The sequence below is a fragment of the Armigeres subalbatus genome, chromosome 1, assembly GCF_024139115.2.
Source record: "Armigeres subalbatus isolate Guangzhou_Male chromosome 1, GZ_Asu_2, whole genome shotgun sequence".
In the NCBI taxonomy this organism is placed as follows: domain Eukaryota; kingdom Metazoa; phylum Arthropoda; class Insecta; order Diptera; family Culicidae; genus Armigeres; species Armigeres subalbatus.
In genome coordinates, this window is record NC_085139.1 from 149,654,569 (window position 1) to 149,679,510 (window position 24,942).

General features: G+C 24.1%; 1 protein-coding gene across 3 annotated transcripts in view; it reads left to right on the forward strand.

The window, feature by feature from the left end:
• Nucleotides 1-24,942, forward strand: part of LOC134205247 (cadherin-23) — a 127,696-nt gene that overhangs the window by 26,003 nt on the left and 76,751 nt on the right. For all 3 annotated transcript variants that reach the window (XM_062680330.1, XM_062680332.1, XM_062680331.1), the window contains exon 2: nucleotides 6,087-6,915. In XM_062680330.1, the coding sequence (XP_062536314.1) occupies nucleotides 6,136-6,915 (780 nt within the window). In that variant the 5' untranslated portion in view covers nucleotides 6,087-6,135. The remainder of the gene's footprint in view (nucleotides 1-6,086; nucleotides 6,916-24,942) is intronic.

Genomic DNA, 24,942 nt, shown 5'->3' on the forward strand with positions numbered 1-24,942 from the left:
GAGGAATTTGGTAGCACACATATGACCATCCGCCTGGAAATTAGTCATGAAATCCCGAAAAACGAAAAAACCTTCACCAAAATCAATAAATTGATCGAGGAATTAAACAGCATCAGACCGCAGTTCTTGTATAACCCTGAAGAAATGGTTACAACGATCGAAGCGGCAGTCAAAGCCTCTTCTTACACCTTCAAGAACAAAAAAATCAACTTTCTCAAACCTTGGTGGACGAAAAACATCGGAGAATTGTATGCTGCAAAGAGAGATGCACTCCGAAACTACAACCGGAACAAAACGGAATCCAACTTCATCTTTCTAAAGCATGAACGCGCTCGTTTCAAGAAAGAAGTAAGGAAGACGAAACGAACGTATGTGAGAGGACTAACTGAGAAAATCGACGAATCCACACCTGCTAGACAGCTATGGAACCTGGTCAAAGGAGTGGACACTGCACTGACAGGGAAATATAAGAAACTGGTGGATCTGACGGACGATGAAGGGTTGAACTTCATGGAGCTGTATTTTGGGAACAAATTCCGTCACCTATACTTACCGAGGACCACTACTGAGAAAGACCTAGAGGGATACGAAATGGCACTAAAAGATGAAGAGATCCTCCTAGTGTTACAAAAAAGAAAAACACACTCTGCACCTGGACCAAACGGTTTTTTATACGATGTGTTCAAACAACTTAATCCGGAAATGCAGCGGAAAATCTGCGAAATGTTAAGTCGAGTCTTTGTTACCGAAGAAATACCAGAATCATGGCGAACTACGGAGGTAAGACCAATCCCAAAGAAGTCAGGAGAAGCCATACAAATAAATAACATGCGACCTATAGCCCTGATGAACATCGAAATCAAACTAATAAATTCCGTCATCAAGGATCGTCTGACAGAAATTGCGGCCATAAAACATCTAATTCCAAAGCTTTCTTTCGGATTTAGAAAACATGTGTCTGCATCGACGTGTGTAAACTACGTGGTAAATGCGATTCATACTGCGAAAGAATCGAAAAAGGAGTTCTTTGTTGTTTTTCTGGATGTTAGTAAAGCGTACGACTCGGTGAACACCAGTACCTTGTTGGAAATCCTGACTAAGGCAAAAATACCAGAAAAACTAATTTCCTGGCTGTTCGAATACTTGAAAAGTCGCAAAATGCGACTAAGGACGGAGTCAAATATCATCGAAACCGAGAAACCTTCAACCTTTACACATCTTCTCTGCATGAGCTCTCCACGGAAAATGAGGTATTGGTTCAATTTGCGGATGACTTCGCAACGATTGTAGTAGCAGACACGGTCGAGGAAGTTGCGGAAAACTGCAATATCTTTCTACAAAAAATCTCCGACAAACTGACGTCTCTCAACTTGGAAGTAAGCCCGCACAAATCAGCTGTAATCCCGTTTACCAGGAAACATGTCGACCATATAAGGATTAAGATGAGAGGAGCAAATGTCGAATTAGCAAATACGCATGCATACCTAGGGTACGTGTTAGATCGTACCTTGTCGCACAGAAAACATATTGAGTCAGTAGTCGAGAAAGCTGAGAAAAAATTAGGTCTAATGAAGATGCTATCTAGGAAGTCCAGTGGGGCCAATCCCGAAACGCTCGTGAAAATAGGAAATGCCCTAATCCGGAGTAGAATGGAATACGGAGCATCAGTCTACGGGAGTGCAGCAAAAACCAACCTTATCAAACTACAAGTTGTGCAAAACGCTTACACACGGAAGGCAATGAACCACCTTAATAAGTGCTTTTGTGCATTTGATTTTAGCCTGTCTAGAACGACTATAAGAAAACATATTTTAAGATTTTCATGTGTTAGCATCAGTGTTTGTTTATCTTATGTCTGTTGGGTTGAAATGTGTACCTGTTGATGATATAATTATGAATAAATGAAATTAAAGAAATCTTCATAGCCTCTTGAAACGATGCCTCTGAGCTTCTTGAAAGGATTCTTCACAGCCTCCCGGAAGAAGGCTTCCGAGCTCCTCGAAGCTAGACTTTCAAGCTTCTTGAAAGGAGACATCCGAGCCTCTTGAAAATGGGCTTTCGAGCCTTTTCCAGGGAGGCTTCCGAGCTACTTAAAAAGAGGCTGCTGGGTATCTTAAAAGGACGCTTTTGATCTTCTTGAAAGTACGCTTCCAAGCCTCTTTAAAGAAGAGTTTCGAGCCTCTTGAAGGAAGGTTTTCAAGCCTCTTGAAAGGAGGCTTCCGAACCACTTGAAAAAGAGGTTTCCGAGTCTCTTGAAGTAGGCTCCCAAGCCTCTTGAAAGAAGGCTTCAATGCCTCTTAAAAGAGTTTTCCGAGCCTCTTGAAAAGAGATCTCCAAGCTGCTTAAAGAGGCTTCCGAAGGGTGCTCCCAAGCAGCACAACTTGTTTCACTACTGAACATTTCACTGTGTTGCAACTATTCGGAAAGAAACAATCTTTGCGTATGTGCCATCAAATAGACTCAAGATTTTAGTTCAGAAGCATATTTTTAACATATTATCCAACATTTTGTTTCGATCAGGCAGTGGTGTCCTACACTGTATTTTCAGTGTGCACGCTCCTGTGGCTCTGGTGTGCATGTTTTGAGTGTGCAACAACATTGCGATCAGGCAGATTACACAGATTTTTTTAAATTTGTTTATTCGACATTTTGTTCTTTGGATCTTCATCGCACATCCCTTCATCCACTGCGCTCGTTGTGAAGGGCAGGATTCAATAGATCTACTGATCGCCATGCATATTATGTTCAAGACAAAGTTTTGAAATAGAAAAAAATACACAATTATCAAAACTTAATCAATGAGTTTTGATTAAAATTGTAATTCATCCGCCATTACGCATTTTTGTTCGAGGTACCCCCTGAGCTCGGCGAAGGTATCCCCAGGGGTACATGTACCCCAATTGAGAACCGCTGTCTTACATGATTTTTTTTGTATTGCGTTTATTTGACAGGCTCAGGTGTGTATACCACTTAACGGAGCCGAGACTCTTTATGATATTTACTATCGATATCATCTTATTATCAACAGTTAGTAAGAGGAAAGTGGCATATACCAAGATACTCGTGGTGACTCAAGGTTAGATTGCGTAATTTCAGGACAGACGAGGTTGGGATTTAGGTTTGAGGTATTACAGCTGCTCATCCGGGTATTTGACATCATTAACGGTACGGCGTAGCGTCATGCTCGAGCTGTGGTTCGTCGGGGAGCATCTTCCGGATGACCATAGCTTCGTGTTACACGGAATAATAAGACAAAGACAAGAAAAATGAACTGAGAAAGAAGAAAAAATATGTCAAACGAGCAAAGAAAGGCATAGATGGCCAGCATATACATTAGAGTGGGGCGCAGTTGTATGGAAAAACGCAAACTTCGTCCGATCAAGTGAGATCAAGGTTTTTCTGAATCGTTTTGGGCCCCAATCAACTGTGCAAAATAGGGGCTCGATTGGTTGCAACCTCGCATGCCGCATCGCGTTTTAAATTTACATGGAGATTAGTATGGGAAAACGTACTTTTTTACATTTTTGCTCTTAGCGGCTTCAATTTATCATCAATCACGTGACTCAATACGTTAGCATCTAGTCTGGAAGATGCTGAAAGACTTTGCCGAAGAAGGTACGTAGCTGGAAGGTCTACAAAAAATGTTATTACGTTTCGAAAATTGATTGTGTAAACCATATGCAAGAAATCAATGTTTCTGCCAGCACTACCGGACAACCTATGGTTCTCGAAGGGCAAAACCCATTTTCCTTCTCGTCGGATTTTTTTCTTTGTGAAATGATTCCGGATAACTCCCATTAGCTCTAAAGCCCTATAAGATCAATTATTTTCAAATAACACTCAATTAAATTATTGGTCTACGTAGTACGGCAGTGCTGGCAGAATAAACGATTTTTTGCATATGGTTTGAACACTCAATGTTCTAAGCGTTATAACTTTTTTCGTGGACGTTCCAGCAACGTGCCTTCTTCAGCAAAGTTTTTCGGCATCCTTTGGGTTATACTTTAACGCAATGTTCCACTTGGTTTACGATGAACTGAAGCCTTTAGTAGTAGAAATACGTTCTCCCATACTAATTTCCATACAAACTTCAAACGCGATGCGGAAAGCGAGGAAGCAACCAATCGGTCCCAAATTCTGCACAGTTGTTCAGGACCCAGAATGGCTTCGAAAAACCATTGATTTGAAAAAATGACCATGACGCCCCACTCTAATATACATATTCCACATCGCGACACCCCCAAAACACCTCTTACTTCCTTTTAGGGTTGTTTACGTCGATGTCATCGTAACCGGCTACACACCTACTTCTCACATGATTATAACATCTTCTAAAACAAATGTTTTTCAGTTTAAGCCACTGAAGAAAAATTTGATTTATAATAGTATATGATTGCTGTCACCACTGAGTAATTCTCGCTGAAACCGGGCCACTATTTGCACGAGGTTCTTAAAAATACCTAAATTTATGTTCATTCGTAAGCTTTTGGCGAGTACATTAAGGATCAGATTAAAATTCTTCAGAAAGACAGACCCCTCGATAGTTATACACGAAATCACGTTTATCGACCCCTCGAATTTTGACTTGACACCTTGACACCAACTGTCATAACTTCAACATTCCTCAACTGATCTTAGAGATCAACATATTGTTGGAAAGAGGAAGAGTGTATCCTCAAAAATAGAGGCAGCCATATTGAATTTGGATGCCATCTTGGCTTTCTTTTTGAAAACTATTTTTCCGCAAGGTTCGCAATTTGGTAAACTGTACATAACTTTTGATAGAAAAACATACACCTGAGATTTTTGGACAAAATGCCCAATATAAGCTTTCCATCGATGTTTTAATATTCAAAATCGGTGGTTGCCAACCAGGCGGAAAAATAGTTTTCAAAAAGAAATCCAAGATGGCGGCCAAATTCAATATTACTGCCTCTATTTTTATTATTAAAATTGAGGATACACTCTTCGTCTTTCCTACGATATGCTGATCTTTATGATCGGTTGAGAAATGTTGGAGTTATGACAGTTTTGGTGAGTCAAGAATTGACAAAAATCGATGGGTCCATTAAAATGATTTCGTGTATAACTAACGAGGGATTCATCTTTCTGAAGAATTTAACACGGATCCTTAATATACTCGCCGAAAGCTTTCGAATGAATATGAATTTAGGCATTTTTAGGTATATTCAATAACTGCTCCATTGGATTCGATTTCCATTCATCTCGTAACACTCTCCGTACGAATATTTCTCACCTTCTAAACGACAATCAGTAGTAGCTAGGCCTAGATTTAAGTTTATTGTTGGATGGAGTTTTAAGCCGAATTGTATCATTTGGATATTGTAATCTGTTGATGCATAGAAAAGATGAGGAGGTTTTGCGCCCGCTTGAGTGAGAGCTAATGAATTTCTAACTGTTCAACTCAAGCGGGCTTTTCCCTGCTCCCAATAAATAAATAAATAAATAAAATAAATAAAGTGGCCCGGTCTCAGCGAGAATTACAAAAATTACCACTGCAATTCCTACATTCTTTAATTCCTTAATCCCTTAATTCCTTAATCCCTTAATTCCTTAATTCCTTAATCCCTAATTCCTCAATCCTCACCTCCTCAATTCCTTATTCCATTCCTCAATTCCTCAATTCCTCAATCCCCACCCCTTAATCCCTAATTCCTCAATTCCTTAATTCCACCTTAATTCAATTCTCAATTCCTCACCTCAATTCCTTAATTCTTAATTCCACCTTAATTCCTTAATTCCTTAATTCCTTAATTCCTTAATTCCATTCCTTAATTCACCTTAATTCCTTAATTCCTTAATTCCTTAATTCCTTAATTCCTCACCTTACCTTAATTCCTTAATTCCTTAATTCCTTAATTCCTTAATTCCTTAATTCCTTAATTCCTTAATTCCTTAATTCCTTAATTCCTTAATTCCTTAATTCCTTAATTCCTTAATTCCTTAATTCCTCAATTCCTTAATTCCTTAATTCTCAATGGATATATCTTTTGTTGCAACTGATAGGGTTTATCGACAGTACACCCATTTCCTCACCAATTCAAATATTTTATATCTTTTTTCAGGAATTCTTATCCCGGCTGTAGTTTCGGATAAAATGAAACAGTATCAACAATGGATGCCGTCGCAGTTCATATCGTCAAAAAAGCCACCTCTTCAAATCTCCGAAAACTTGCCGTCAGAAAGCGAAAGGCATCGTCCTATAAATTTCGCAGAGTGCGATTAAAGTGGATTCTCAACTATGCCTCATGCGTTCTTTCATTGCTGTTGTATATTCCCATTGTGTCGTGTAATCGCCCCCCTCGATTCTTGATTGATGGTCATTCGGAAATAGTGCTTAGGTTGAAGGAGGGTCCCGATACGCCAGTCGGAACCCTGATTTACAAATTGAAAGGTTATGATCCGGATGGTGACCCCTTGACATTCGGAGTTCGCGAGGCAATTGATAGTGATGTGATTCGAGTTGAAAGAAGTGGAGTGAATGAAGCTAATGTCTATTTGAATAGTGAACTCGACCGAGAAACCAAAGATGAGTACTCGTTGATTCTTACGCTAAGTGACGGTCGGCTTGGTGATTTTTCCGTTACCCAGAGTATGCTGCTGCTAGTGGAAGACGTTAACGACAACGAACCGATATTCAAGCCATACACATCGGCTGTAGAAGTGCCGGAGAATAGCAAACCTGGAATTATTGCTTCGGTGGAGGCAACCGACCGTGATGAAGGAGCATATGGCCAGGTCGTTTACTACCTGGAAGAATTAGATGGCGATAATGATGTGTTTACCATATCTACCACCTATGGGAAAGGGATTATTCGATTAATTGGTTCGTTAGACTACGAAAGGAAAAGTTTATACCAGCTGCGTGTCCTGGCAAAGGATAGAGCCAATCAGGTAGGTTTACTTTTAATAGCGGCATGAATACGATGAGAAATTTCTTTGAATAGACTATAATAGCAATTGTTGAACAAGGTGGTTGCATAACAGAACAGCGTTTTATGCCTTTATCGTGCGCAAAGGTTCAATGCAATCAATATCGGGTGGGAAGTCGAAGGGACGAGCGTTATATATTAATCGTCCCAGATTGAGATAAAATGATGTCTGTATCAATTTGCACTCCTTGAGAAAATCTCTGTTGTTTTAAGGAGCATTCGTCAAATTAGACAAAGAATAATTAGAAAAATAATAATTTGTAATTGATTTCATTATATATGTTACTAGCTGTATGTACAGTTGATGCAAAAGTATAAAATTGCTAATGTCGATCCTGTTTGCGTAACCAACATTTTATTTGTTTCGACGCAACCAGCGGATGGCAGATTTTAAAACAGTTCTGTACTAAAATCTTGCGAACTTGTTTAAAAATTTTGGTAATGCATTCTCTGTATATGAAACTTGTAGTTTTTGTAACAAAACCTTGCAGAATCTGTTTATGCCAAGATTTTATACAGAATTGTTAGATTTTTAAATGAAATTAAATGAAATTAAATAAAATTAAATGAAATTTAATGAAATTAAATGGAATTAAATGAAATTAAATGAAATTAAATGAAATTAAATGGAATTAAATGAAATTAAATGAAATTAAATGAAATTAAATGAAATTAAATGAAATTAAATGAAATTAAATGAAATTAAATGAAATTAAATGAAAATAAATGAAATTAGATGAAATTAAATGAAATTAAATGAAATTAAATGAAATTAAATGAAAATAAATGAAAATGAAAAAATAAAATGAAATTAAATGAAATTAGGTGAAATTAAATGAAATTAAATGAAATTAAATGAAATTAAATGAAATTAAATGAAATTAAATGAAATTAAATGAAATTAAATGAAATTGAATGAAATTAAATGACATTAAATATAATTAAATGAAATTAAATAAAATTAAATGAAATTAAATGAAATTAAATGAAATTAAATTAAATTAATGGAAATTAAATGAAAATAAATGAAATTAAATGAAATTAAATGAAATTAAATGAAATTAAATGAAATTGATGAAATCAAATGAAATTAAATGAAATTAAATGAAATTAAATGAAATTAAATGAAATAAAATGAAATTAAATGAAATTAGGTGAAATTAAATGAAATTAAATGAAATTAAATGAAATTAAATGAAATTAAATGAAATTAAATGAAATTAAATGAAATTAAATGAAATTAAATGAAATTAAATGAAATTAAATGAAATTAAATGAAATTAAATGAAATTAAATGAAAATAAATGAAATTAGATGAAATTAAATGAAATTAAATGAAATTAAATGAAAATGAAAAAATAAAATGAAATTAAATGAAATTAGGTGAAACTAAATGAAATTAAATGAAATTAAATGAAATTAAATGAAATTAAATGAAATTAAATGAAATTAAATGAAATTAAATGAAATTAAATGAAATTAAATGAAATTAAATGAAATTAAATGAAATTAAATGAAATTAAATGAAATTAAATGGAGTTAAATGAAATTAAATGAAATTAAATGAAATTAAATGAAATTAAATGAAATTAAATGAAATTAAATGAAATTAAATGAAATTAAATGAAATTAAATGAAATTAAATGAAATTAAATTAAATTAAATTAAATTAAATGAAATTAAATGAAATTAAATGAAATTAAATGAAATTAAATGAAATTAAATGAAATTAAATGAAATTAAATGAAATTAAATGAAATTAAATGAAATTAAATGAAATTAAATGAAATTTAATGAAATTAAATGCAATTAAATGCAATTAAATGAAATTAAATAAATTGAATGAAATTAAATGAAATTAAATAAATTAAATGAAATTAAATGAAATTAAATGAAATTAAATGAAATTAAATGAAATTAAATGAAATTAAATGAAATTAAATGAAATTAAATGAAATTAAATGAAATTAAATGAAATTAAATGAAATTAAATGAAATGAAATGAAATGAAATGAAATGAAATGAAATGAAATGAAATGAAATGAAATGAAATGAAATGAAATGAAATGAAATGAAATGAAATGAAATGAAATGAAATGAAATGAAATGAAATGAAATGAAATGAAATGAAATGAAATGAAATGAAATGAAATGAAATGAAATGAAATGAAATGAAATGAAATGAAATGAAATGAAATGAAATGAAATGAAATGAAATGAAATGAAATGAAATGAAATGAAATGAAATGAAATGAAATGAAATGAAATGAAATAAATTAAATGAAATTAAATAAATTAAATGAAATTAAATGAAATTAAATGAAATTAAATAAATTAAATGAAATTAAATAAATTAAATGAAATTAAATGAAATTAAATGAAATTAAATGAAATTCAATGAAATTAAATAAAATTAAATGAAATCAAATGAAATTAAATGAAATTAAATGAAATAAAATTAAATGAAATTAAATGAAATTAAATGAAATTAAATGAAATTAAATGAAATTAAATGAAATTAAATGAAATTAAATGAAATTAAATGAAATTAAATGAAATTAAATGAAATTAAATGAAATTAAATGAAATTAAATGAAATTAAATGAAATTAAATGAAATTAAATGAAATTAAATGAAATTAAATGAAATTAAATGAAATTAAATGAAATTAAATGAAATTAAATGAAATTAAATGAAATTAAATGAAATTAAATGAAATTAAATGAAATTAAATGAAATTAAATGAAATTAAATGAAATTAAATGAAATTAAATGAAATTAAATGAAATTAAATGAAATTAAATGAAATTAAATGAAATTAAATGAAATTAAATGAAATTAAATGAAATTAAATGAAATTAAATGAAATTAAATGAAATTAAATGAAATTAAATGAAATTAAATGAAATTAAATGAAATTAAATGAAATTAAATGAAATTAAAATGAAATTAAATGAAATTAAATGAAATTAAATGAAATTAAATGAAATTAAATGAAATTAAATGAAATTAAATGAAATTAAATGAAATTAAATGAAATTAAATGAAATTAAATGAAATTAAATGAAATTAAATGAAATTAAATGAAATTAAATGAAATTAAATGAAATTAAATGAAATTAAATGAAATTAAATGAAATTAAATGAAATTAAATGAAATTAAATGAAATTAAATGAAATTAAATGAAATTAAATGAAATTAAATGAAATTAAATGAAATTAAATGAAATTAAATGAAATTAAATGAAATTAAATGAAATTAAATGAAATTAAATGAAATTAAATGAAATTAAATGAAATTAAATGAAATTAAATGAAATTAAATGAAATTAAATGAAATTAAATGAAATTAAATGAAATTAAATGAAATTAAATGAAATTAAATGAAATTAAATGAAATTAAATGAAATTAAATGAAATTAAATGAAATTAAATGAAATTAAATGAAATTAAATGAAATTAAATGAAATTAAATGAAATTAAATGAAATTAAATGAAATTAAATGAAATTAAATGAAATTAAATGAAATTAAATGAAATTAAATGAAATTAAATGAAATTAAATGAAATTAAATGAAATTAAATGAAATTAAATGAAATTAAATGAAATTAAATGAAATTAAATGAAATTAAATGAAATTAAATGAAATTAAATGAAATTAAATGAAATTAAATGAAATTAAATGAAATTAAATGAAATTAAATGAAATTAAATGAAATTAAATGAAATTAAATGAAATTAAATGAAATTAAATGAAATTAAATGAAATTAAATGAAATTAAATGAAATTAAATGAAAATTAAATTAAATTAAATGAATTTAAATGAAATTAAATGAAATTAAATGAAATTAAATGAAATTAAATGAAATTAAATGAAATTAAATGAAATTAAATGAAATTAAATGAAATTAAATGAAATTAAATGAAATTAAATGAAATTAAATGAAATTAAATGAAATTAAATGAAATTAAATGAAATTAAATGAAATTAAATGAAATTAAATGAAATTAAATGAAATTAAATGAAATTAAATGAAATTAAATGAAATTAAATGAAATTAAATGAAATTAAATGAAATTAAATGAAATTAAATGAAATTAAATGAAATTAAATGAAATTAAATGAAATTAAATGAAATTAAATGAAATTAAATGAAATTAAATGAAATTAAATGAAATTAAATGAAATTAAATGAAATTAAATGAAATTAAATGAAATTAAATGAAATTAAATGAAATTAAATGAAATTAAATGAAATTAAATGAAATTAAATGAAATTAAATGAAATTAAATGAAATTAAATGAAATTAAATGAAATTAAATGAAATTAAATGAAATTAAATGAAATTAAATGAAATTAAATGAAATTAAATGAAATTAAATGAAATTAAATGAAATTAAATGAAATTAAATGAAATTAAATGAAATTAAATGAAATTAAATGAAATTAAATGAAATTAAATGAAATTAAATGAAATTAAATGAAATTAAATGAAATTAAATGAAATTAAATGAAATTAAATGAAATTAAATGAAATTAAATGAAATTAAATGAAATTAAATGAAATTAAATGAAATTAAATGAAATTAAATGAAATTAAATGAAATTAAATGAAATTAAATGAAATTAAATGAAATTAAATGAAATGAAATGAAATTAAAGGAAATTAAATGAAATTAAATGAAATTAAATGAAATTAAATGAAATTAAATGAAATTAAATGAAATTAAATGAAATTAAATGAAATTAAATGAAATTAAATGAAATTAAATGAAATTAAATGAAATTAAATGAAATTAAATGAAATTAAATGAAATTAAATGTAATTAAATGAAATTAAATGAAATTAAATGAGATTAAATGAAATAAATTAATTAAATTTAATGAAATTAAATGAATTAAATGAAATTAAATGAAATTAAATGAGGTTAAATGAAATTAAATGAAATTAAATGAAATTATCTGAAATTAAATGAAATTAAATGAAATTAAATGAAATTGAATGAAATTAAATGAAATTAAAATGAATGAAATTAAATGAAATTAAATGAAATTAAATGAAATTAAATGAAATTAAATGAAATTAAATTAAATTAAATGAAATTAAATGAAATTAAATGAAATTAAATGAAATTAAATGAAATTAAATGAAATTAAATGAAATTAAATGAAATTAAATGAAATTAAAATGAAATTAAATGAAATTAAATGAAATTAAAATGAAATTAAATTAAATTAAATTGAATAAAATTAAATCAAATTAAATTAAATGAAACTAAATGGAATAAAATTGTATTAAATGAAATTGAATAAAATTAAATGAAATTAAATAAATTAAATGAAATTAAATGAAATTAAATGAAATTAAATGAAATTAAATGAAATTAAATGAAATTAAATGAAATTAAATGAAATTAAATGAAATTAAATGAAATTAAATGAAATTAAATGAAATTAAATGAAATTAAATGAAATTAAATAAATTAAATTAAATTAAATGAAATTAAATGAAATTAAATGAAATTAAATGAAATTAAATGAAATTAAATGAAATTAAATGAAATTAAATGAAATTAAATGAAATTAAATGAAATTAAATGAAATTAAATGAAATTAAATGAAATTAAATGAAATTAAATGAAATTAAATTAATTTAATTGAAATTAAATAAATTAAATGAAATTAAATGAAATTAAATGAAATTAAATGAAATTAAATGAAATTAAATGAAATTAAATGAAATTAAATGAAATTAAATGAAATTAAATGAAATTAAATGAAATTAAATGAAATTAAATGAAATTAAATAAATTAAATGAAATTGAATGAAATTAAATGAAATTAAATGAAATTAAATGAAATTAAATGAAATTAAATGAAATTAAATGAAATTAAATGAAATTAAATGAAATTAAATGAAATTAAATGAAATTAAATGAAATTAAATGAAATTAAATGAAATTAAATGAAATTAAATGAAATTAAATTAAATTAAATGAAATTAAATGGAATTAAATGGAATTAAATGAAATTAAATGAAATTAAATGAAATTAAATGAAATTAAATGAAATTAAATGAAATTAAATGAAATTAAATGAAATTAAATGAAATTAAATGAAATTAAATGAAATTAAATGAAATTAAATGAAATTAAATGAAATTAAATGAAATTAAATGAAATTAAATGAAATTAAATGAAATTAAATGAAATTAAATGAAATTAAATGAAATTAAATGAAATTAAATGAAATTAAATGAAATTAAATGAAATTAAATGAAATTAAATGAAATTAAATGAAATTAAATGAAATTAAATGAAATTAAATGAAATTAAATGAAATTAAATGAAATTAAATGAAATTAAATGAAATTAAATGAAATTAAATAAATTAAATGAAATTAAATGAAATAAATGAAATTAAATGAAATTTAATGAAATTCAATGAAATTAAATGAAATTAAATGAAATTAAATGAAATTAAATGAAATTAAATGAAATTAAATGAAATTAAATTAAATTAAATGAAATTAAATGAAATTAAATGAAATTAAATGAAATTAAATGAAATTAAATGAAATTAAATGAAATTAAATTAAATTAAATGAAATTAAATAAATTAAATGAAATTAAATAAATTAAATGAAATTAAATGAAATTAAATGAAATTAAATGAAATTAAATGAAATTAAATGAAATTAAATGAAATTAAATGAAATTAAATGAAATTAAATGAAATTAAATGAAATTAAATGAAATTAAATAAATTAAATGAAATTAAATGAAATAAACTGTAATAAAATGAAATTAAATGAAATTAAATGAAATTAAATGAAATTAAATGAAATTAAATGAAATTAAATGATATTAAATGAAATTAAATGAAATTAAATAAATTAAATGAAATAAATGGAATTAAATGAAATTAAATGAAATTAAATGAAATTAAATGAAATTAAATGAAATTAAATGAAATTAAATGAAATTAAATGAAATTAAATGAAATTAAATGAAATTAAATAAATTAAATGAAATTAAATGAAATTAAATGAAATTAAATGAAATTAAATGAAATTAAATGAAATTAAATGAAATTAAATAAATTAAATGAAATTAAATGAAATAAATGAAATTAAATGAAATTCAATGAAATTAAATGAAATTAAATGAAATTAAATGAAATTAAATGAAATTAAATGGAACTAAATGAAATTAAATGAAATTAAATGAAATTAAATGAAATTAAATGAAATTAAATGAAATTAAATGAAATTAAATTAAATTAAATGAAATTAAATAAATTAAATGAAATTAAATAAATTAAATGAAATTAAATGAAATTAAATGAAATTAAATGAAATTAAATGAAATTAATTGAAATTTAATGAAATTAAATGAAATTAAATGAAATTAAATGAAATTAAATAAATTAAATGAAATTAAATGAAATAAATGGAATTAAATGAAATTAAATGCGCAGGCCCAATAAGCCGCCTGGAAAACCAATAATTACGAACAATATAAGAGATAATGCGACTCGATATAATCGGCAAAGACCTAGGCGACGAATAAAGGATCACGATTGGAAGCTTGGAACATGGAACTGCAAGTCGCTAGGTTTCGCAGGTTGCGACAGGATGATCTACGATGAATTACATCCCCGCAACTTCGACGTCGTGGCGCTGCAGGAGATTTGCTGGACAGGACAGAAGGTGTGGAAAAGCGGGCATCGGGCGGCTACCTTCTACCAAAGCTGTGGCACCACCAACGAGCTGGGAACCGGCTTCATAGTGCTGGGAAAGATGCGCCAACGCGTGATTGGGTGGCAGCCAATCAACGCAAGGATGTGCAAGCTGAGGATTAAAGGCCGTTTCTTCAACTATAGCATCATCAACGTGCACTGCCCACACGAAGGGAGACCCGACGACGAGAAAGAAGCGGTCTACGCACAGCTGGAGCAGACATACGATGGGTGCCCACTGCGGGACGTCAAAATCGTCATCGGTGACATGAACGCGCAGGTAGGAAGGGAGAAATGTATAGACCGGTCATCGGACCGGATAGTCTGCACACCGTATCGAATGACAACGGCCAACGATGCATAAACTTCGCAGCCTCCCGCGGAATGGTAGTCCGAAGCACCTTCTTTCCCCGCAAAAATATCCACAAGGCCACATGGAGATCACCTAACCAAGAAACGGAAAACCAAATCGACCACGTTCTAATCGACGGTAAATTCTTCTCCGACATCACGAACGTCCGCACTTACCGCAGTGCGAATATTGAATCCGACCACTACCTCGTTGCAGTTTGCCTGCGCTCAAAACTCTCGACGGTGTACAACACGCGTCGAAGTCGGACGCCGCGGCTTAATATTGGGCGGCTACAAGACGGTAGACTAGCCCAAGAATACGCGCAGCAGCTGGAAGTGGCACTCCCAACGGAAGAGCAGCTAGGCGCAGCGTCTCTTGAAGATGGCTGGAGAGATATTCGATCCGCCATTGGTAGCACCGCAACCGCTGCACTTGGCACGGTGCCCCGGATCGGAGAAACGACTGGTATGACGGCGAATGTGAGCAGTTAGTAGAAGAGAAGAATGCAGCATGGGCGAGATTGCTGCAACACCGCACGAGAGCGAATGAGGCACGATATAAACAGGCGCGGAACAGACAAAACTCGATTTTCCGGAGGAAAAGCGTCAGCAGGAAGATCGAGACCGTGAAGAGACGGAGCAACTGTACCGCACTAATAACACACGAAAGTTCTATGAGAAGTTGAACCGTTCACGTAAGGGCCGTGCCACAGCCCGATATGTGGGCGACATAAACGGGAACCTTCTTACGAACGAGCGTGAGGTGATCCAAAGGTGGCAGCAGCACTACGAAGAGCACCTGAATGGCGATGTGGCAGACGAAGATGGCGGTATGGTGATGGACCCAGGGAACGCGCGCAGGACATAATTGTACCGACCCCGGATCTCCAGGAAATCCAGGAGGAGATTGGTCGGCTGAAGAACAACAAAGCCCCTGGGGTTGACCAACTACCAGGAGAGCTATTTAAACACGGTGGTGAGGCACTGGCTAGAGCGCTGCACTGGGTCATTACCAAGATTTGGGAGGAGGAAGTTTTGCCGCAGGAGTGGATGGAAGGTGTCGTGTCCCATCTACAAAAGGGCGATAAGCTGGATTGTAGCAACTACCGCGCAATCACATTGCTGAACGCCGCCTACAAAGGTACTCTCCCAAATTTTATGCCGTCGACTAGCACCAATTGCAAGGGAGTTCGTGGGGCAGTACCAGGCGAGTTTTATGGGCGAACGCTCCACCACGGACCAGGTGTTCGCCATTCGCCAAGTACTGCAGAAGTGCCGCGAATACAACGTGCCCACACATCATCTATTCATCGACTTCAAAGCCGCATATGATACAATCGATCGGGACCAGCTATGGCAGCTAATGCACGAAAACGGATTTCCGGATAAACTGACACGGTTGATCAAAGCGACGATGGATCGGGTGATGTGCGTAGTTCGAGTTTCAGGGGCATTCTCGAGTCCCTTCGAAACCCGCAGAGGGTTACGGCAAGGTGATGGTCTTCGTGTCTGCTATTCCACATAGCTCTGGAAGGTAATACGAAGAGCAGGGATTAACACGAGTGGCACAATTTTCAATAAGTCCGTCCAGCTATTTGGCTTCGCTGACGACATAGATATTATGGCACGTAACTTTGAGAAGATGGAGGAAGCCTACATCAGACTGAAGAGAGGAAGCCAAGCGGATTGGACTAGTCATCAACACGTCGAAGACGAAGTACATGATAGGAAGAGGTTCAAGAGAAGGCAATCAGAGCCACCCACCGCGAGTTGGCATCGGTGGTGATGAAATCGAGGTGGTAGAAGAATTTGTGTACTTGGGCTCACTGGTGACTGCCGAAAATGATACCAGCAGAGAAATTCGGAGGCGTATAGTGGCTGGAAATCGTGCATACTTTGGACTCCGCAAGACGCTTCGATCGAATAGAGTTCGCCGCCGTACCAAACTGACCATCTACAAAACGCTCATTAGACCGGTAGTCCTCTACGGACACGAGACCTGGACGACGCTCGTGGAGGACCAACACGCACTCGGAGTTTTCGAAAGGAAAGTGCTGCGTACCATCTATGGTGGGGTGCAGATGGCGGACGGTACATGGAGGAGGCGAATGAACCACGAGTTGCATCAGCTGTTGGGAGAATCATCCATCGTTCACACCGCGAAAATCGGACGACTGCGGTGGGCCGGGCACGTAGCCAGAATGTCGGACAATAACCCGGTGAAAATGGTTCTCGACAACGATCCGACGGGCACAAGAAGGCGAGGTGCGCAGCGGGCAAGGTGGATCGATCAGGTGGAAGATGACTTGCGGACCCTCCGTAGACTGCGTGGCTGGCGACGTGTTGCCATGGACCGAGCCGAATGGAGAAGACTCTTACATACCGCACAGGCCACTTCGGCCTTAGTCTGAATAAATAAATAAATAAATAAATGAAATTAAATGAAATTAAATGAAATTAAATGAAATTAAATGAAATTAAATAAATTAAATTAAATTAAATAAATTAAATGAAATTAAATAAATTAAATGAAATTAAATGAAATTAAATGAAATTAAATGAAATTAAATGAAATTAAATGAAATTAAATGAAATTAAATGAAATTAAATGAAATTAAATGAAATTAAATGAAATTAAATGAAATTAAATGAAATTAAATGAAATTAAATGAAATTAAATGAAATTAAATGAAATTAAATGAAATTAAATGAAATAAATGAAATTAAATGAAATTTAATGAAATTAAATGAAATTAAATGAAATTAAATGAAATTAAATTTAACTAAATGAAATTAAATGAAATTAAATGAAATTAAATGAAATTAAAAAGTAAAATTAAATGAAATTAAATGAAATTAAATGAAATTCAATGAAATTAAATGAAATTAAATGAAATTAAATGAAATTAAATGAAATTAAATGAAATTAAATAAATTAAATGAAATAAATGGAATTAAATGAAATTAAATGAAATTAAATGAAATTAAATGAAATTAAATGGAATTAAATGGAATTAAATGAAATTAAATGAAGTTAAATGAAATTAAATAAAATTAAATGGAATTAAATGAAATTAAATGAAATTAAATGAAATTAAATGAAATTAAATGAAATTAAATAAATTAAATGAAATTAAATAAATTAAATTAAATTAAATGAAATTAAATGAAATTAAATTAAATTAAATGAATTTAAATGAAATTAAATGAAATTAAATGAAATTAAATGAAATTAAATGAAATTAAATGGAATTAAATGAAATTAAATGAAATTAAATGAAATTAAATGAAATTAAAAGAAAATAAAAAAAATTAAATGAAAATAAATAAATTAAATTAAATTGAATAAATTAAATGAAATTAAATGAAATTAAATGAAATTAAATGAAATTAAATGAAATTAAATGAAATTAAATGAAATTAAATGAAATTAAATGAAATTAAATGAAATTAAATAAATTAAATGAAATTAAATGAAATAAATGAAATTAAATGAAATTAAATGAAATTAAATGAAATTAATTGAAATTAAATGAAATTAAATGAAATTATATGAAATTAAATGATATTAAATGAAATTAAATGAAATTAAATGAAATTAAATGAAATTAAATGAAATTGAATGAAATTAAATAAATTAAATGAAATTAAATAAATTAAATGAAATGAAATGAAATTAAATGAAATTAAATGAAATTGAATGAAATTAAATGAAATTAAATGAAATTAAATGAAATTAAATGGAATTAAATGAAATTAAATGAAATTAAATGAAATTGAATGAAATTGAATGAAATTAAATGAAATTAAGTGAAATTAAATGAAATTAAATGAAATTAAATAAATTAAATGAAATTAAATAAATTAAATAAATTAAATAAATTAAATTAAATTAAATGAAATTAAATGAAATTAAATGAATTTAAATGATATAAAATGAAATTAAATGAATTTAAATGACATTAAATAAAACAAAATGAAATTAAATGAAATTTAATGAAATTAAATAAAGTTCAATGAAATTAAATGAAATTAATTGAAATTAAAGGCAATTAAATAGAATTAAATGAAATTAGATAAATTAAATGAAATTAAATGAAATTAAATGAAATTAAATGAAATTAAATGAAATTAAATGAAATTAAATGAAATTAAATGAAATTAAATGAAATTAAATGAAATTAAATGAAATTAAATGAAATTAAATAAATTAAATGAAATTAAATGAAATTAAATGAAATTAAATGAAATTAAATGAAATTAAATAAATTAAATGAAATTAAATGAAATTAAATGAAATTAAATAAATTAAATGAAATTAAATGAAATTAAATGAAATTAAATGAAATTAAATGAAATTAAATGAAATTAAATGAAATTAAATGAAATTAAATGAAATTAAATGAAATTAAATGAAATTAAATGAAATTAAAGGCAATTAAATAAATTAAGTGAAATTAAATAAATTAAATGAAATTGAATGAAATTAAATGAAAATTAAATGAAATTAAATGAAATTAAATGAAATTAAATGAAATTAAATGAAATTAAATGAAATTAAATGAAATTAAATGAAATTAATTGAAATTAAAGGCAATTAAATAAATTAAGTGAAATTAAATAAATTAAATGAAATTGAATGAAATTAAATGAAATTAAATGAAATTAAATGGAATTAAATGAAATTAAATAAAATTAAATGAAATTAAATGAAATTAAATGAAATTAAATGAAATTAAATGAAATTAAATGAAATTAAATGAAATTAAATGAAATTAAATGAAATTAAATGAAATTAAATGAAATTAAATGAAATTAAATGAAATTAAATGAAATTAATTGAAATTAAAGGCAATTAAATAAATTAAGTGAAATTAAATAAATTAAATGAAATTGAATGAAATTAAATGAAATTAAATGAAATTAAATGAAATTAAATGAAATTAAATGAAATTAAATGAAATTAAATGAAATTAAATGAAATTAAATGAAATTAAATGAAATTAAATGAAATTAAAGGCAATTAAAATAAATTAAAGGAAATTAAATAAATTAAATGAAATTAAATGAAATTAAATAAATTAAATAAATCAAATGAAATTAAATGGAATTAAATGAAATTAAATGAAATTAAATGAAATTATATGAAATTAAATGAAATTAAATGAAATTAAATGAAATTGAATAAATTAAATGAAAATAAATGAAATTAAATGAAATTAAATGAAATTAAATGAAATTAAATAAATTAAATAAAATTAAATAAAATTAAATGGAATTAAATGAAATTAAATGGAATTAAATGAAATTAAATGAAATAAATGAAATTAAATGAAATTAAATGAAATTTAATGAAATTAAATGAAATTAAATGAAATTAAATGGAATTAAATGAAATTAAATGAAATTAAATGAAATTAAATAAATTAAATGAAATTAAATAAATTAAATGAAATGCAATGAAATTAAATGAAATTAAATGAAATTGAATGAAATTAAATGAAATTAAATGAAATTAAATGAAATTAAATGGAATTAAATGAAATTAAATGAAATTAAATGAAATTGAATGAAATTAAATGAAATTAAATGAAATTAAATGAAATTAAATGAAATTAAATGAAATTAAATAAATTAAATGAAATTAAATAAATTAAATAAATTAAATTAAATTAAATGAAATTAAATGAAATTAAATGAAATTAAATGAAATTAAATGAAATTAAATGAAATTAAATGAAATTAAATGAAATTAAATGAAATTAAATGAAATTAAATGAAATTAAATGAAATTAAATGAAATTAAATGAAATTAATTGAAATTAAAGGCAATTAAATAAATTAAGTGAAATTAAATAAATTAAATGAAATTAAATGAAATTAAATGAAATTAAATGAAATTAAATAAATTAAATGAAATTAAATGAAATTAAATGAAATTAAATGAAATTAAATGAAATTAAATGAAATTAAATGAAATTAAATGAAATTAAATAAATTAAATGAAATTGAATGAAATTAAATGAAATTAAATGAAATTAAATGAAATTAAATGAAATTAAATGAAATTAAATGAAATTAAATGAAATTAAATGAAATTAAATGAAATTAAATGAAATTAAATGAAATTAAATGAAATTAAATGAAATTAAATGAAATTAAATAAATTAAATGAAAATAAATGAAATTAAATGAAATTAAATGAAATTAAATAAATTAAATGAAATTAAATGAAATTAAATGAAATTAAATGAAATTAAATTAAATTAAATGAAATTAAATGAAATTAAATGAAATTAAATGAAATTAAATGAAATTAAATGAAATTAAATGAAATTAAATGGAATTAAATGAAATTAAATGAAATTAAATGAAATTAAATAAATTTAATTAAAACAAATAAATTGAATGAAATTAAATAAATTAAATGAAATTAAATAAATTAAATGAAATTAAATGAAATTAAATGAAATTAAATGAAATTAAATGAAATTAAATGAAATTAAATGAAATTAAATGAAATTAAATGAAATTAAATGAAATTAAATGAAATTAAATGAAATTAAATGAAATTAAATGAAATTAAATGAAATTAAATGAAATTAAATGAAATTAGATGAAATTAAATGAAATTAAATGAAATTAAATGAAATTAAATGAAATTAAATAAATTAAAAGAAATTAAATTAAATTAAATGAAATTAAATGAAATAAAATTAAATTAAATGAAATTAAATTAAATTAAATGAAATTAAATGAAATTAAATGAAATTAAATGAAATTAAATGAAATTAAATGGAATTAAATGAAATTAAATGAAATTAAATGAAATTAAATAAATTTAATTAAAACAAATAAATTGAATGAAATTAAATAAATTAAATGAAATTAAATAAATTAAATGAAATTAAATGAAATTAAATGAAATTAAATGAAATTAAATGAAATTAAATGAAATTAAATGAAATTAAATGAAATTAAATGAAATTAAATGAAATTAAATGAAATTAAATGAAATTAAATGAAATTAAATGAAATTAAATGAAATTAAATGAAATTAGATGAAATTAAATGAAATTAAATGAAATTAAATGAAATTAAATGAAATTAAATTAAATTAAATGAAATTAAATAAATTAAATGAAATTAAATAAATTAAATGAAATTAAATGAAATTAAATGAAATTAAATGAAATTAAATGAAATTAAATGAAATTAAATGAAATTAAATGAAATTAAATGAAATTAAATGAAATTAAATAAATTAAATGAAATTAAATGAAATAAATGGAATTAAATGAAATTAAATGAAATTAAATGAAATTAAATGAAATTAAATGAAATTAAATGAAATTAAATGAAATTAAATAAATTAAATGAAATTAAATGAAATTAAATGAAATTGAATGAAATTAAATGAAATTAAATGAAATTAAATGAAATTAAATGAAATTAAATGAAATTAAATGAAATTAAATAAATTAAATGAAATTAAATGAAATAAATGAAATTAAATGAAATTCAATGAAATTAAATGAAATTAAATGAAATTAAATGAAATTAAATGAAATTAAATGAAATTAAATGGAACTAAATGAAATTAAATGAAATTAAATGAAATTAAATGAAATTAAATGAAATTAAATGAAATTAAATGAAATTAAATTAGATTAAATGAAATTAAATAAATTAAATGAAATTAAATAAATTAAATGAAATTAAATGAAATTAAATGAAATTAAATGAAATTAAATGAAATTAAATGAAATTAAATGAAATTAAATGAAATTAAATGAAATTAAATGAAATTAAATAAATTAAATGAAATTAAATGAAATAAATGGAATTAAATGAAATTAAATGAAATTAAATGAAATTAAATGAAATTAAATAAATTAAATGAAATTAAATAAATTAAATGAAATTAAATGGAATTAAATGAAATTAAATGAAATTAAATGAAATTAAATGGAATTAAATGGAATTAAATGAAATTAAATGAAATTAAATGAAATTAAATGAAATTAAATGAAATTAAATAAAATTAAATGGAATTAAATGAAATTAAATGAAATTAAATGAAATTAAATGAAATTAAATGAAATTAAATGAAATTAAATGAAATTAAATGAAATTAAATGAAATTAAATAAATTAAATGAAATTAAATAAATTAAATTAAATTAAATGAAATTAAATGAAATTAAATGAAATTAAATGAAATTAAATGAAATTAAATGAAATTAAATGAAATTAAATGAAATTAAATGAAATTAAATGAAATTAAATGGAATTAAATGAAATTAAATGAAATTAAAAGAAAATAAAAGAAATAAATGAAATTAAATAAATAAAATTAAATTGAATAAATTAAATGAAATTAAATGAAATTAAATGAAATTAAATGAAATTAATGAAATTAAATGAAATTAAATGAAATTAAATGAAATTAAATGAAATTAAATAAATTAAATGAAATAAATAAAATTAAATGAAATTAAATGAAATTAATTGAAATTAAATGAAATTAATGGAAATTAAATGGAATTAAATGAAATTAAATGAAATTAAATGAAATTAAATGAAATTAAATGAAATTAAATAAATTAAATGAAATTAAATGAAATTAAATGAAATTAAATAAAATTAAATGAAATTAAATAAATTAAATGAAATTAAATAAATTAAATGAAATTAAATGAAATTAAATGAAATTAAATGAAATTATATGAAATTAAATGATATTAAATGAAATTAAATGAAATTAAATGAAATTAAATGAAATTAAATAAATTAAATGAAATTAAATAAATTAAATGAAATTAAATGAAATTAAATGAAATTGAATGAAATTAAATGAAATTAAATGAAATTAAATGAAATTAAATGAAATTAAATGAAATTAAATGAAATTAAATGAAATTAAATGAAATTAAATGAAATTAAATGAAATTAAATGAAATTAAATGAAATTAAATAAAATTGAATGGAATTAAATGAAATTAAATGAAATTAAATGAAATTAAATGAAATTAAATGAAATTAAATGAAATTAAATGAAATTAAATAAATTAAATAAATTAAATGAAATTAAATGAAATTAAATGAAATTAAATGAAATTAAATGAAATTAAATGAAATTAAATGAAATTAAATGAAATTAAATGAAATTAAATGAAATTAAATGAAATTAAATGAAATTAAATGAAATTAAATGAAATTAAATAAATTAAATGAAATTAAATAAATTAAATGAAATTAAATGAAATTAAATGAAATTAAATGAAATTAAATGAAATTAAATGAAATTAAATGAAATTAAATGAAATTAAATGAAATTAAATGAAATTAAATGAAATTAAATGAAATTAAATGAAATTAAATGAAATTAAATGAAATTAAATGAAATTAAATAAATTAAATGAAATTAAATGAAATAAATGAAATTAAATGAAATTAAATGAAATTAAATGAAATTAAATGAAATTAAATGAAATTAAATGAAATTAAATGAAATTAAATGAAATTAAATGAAATTAAATGAAATTAAATGAAATTAAATGAAATTAAATGAAATTAAATGAAATTAAATGAAATTAAATGAAATTAAATGAAATTAAATGAAATTAAATGAAATTAAATGAAATTAAATGAAATTAAATGAAATTAAATAAATTAAATGAAATTAAATGAAATAAATGGAATTAAATGAAATTAAATGAAATTAAATGAAATTAAATGAAATTAAATGAAATTAAATGAAATTAAATGAAATTAAATTAAATTAAATAAATTAAATGAAATTGAATGAAATTAAATGAAATTAAATGAAATTAAATGAAATTAAATGAAATTAAATGAAATTAAATGAAATTAAATGAAATTAAATGAAATT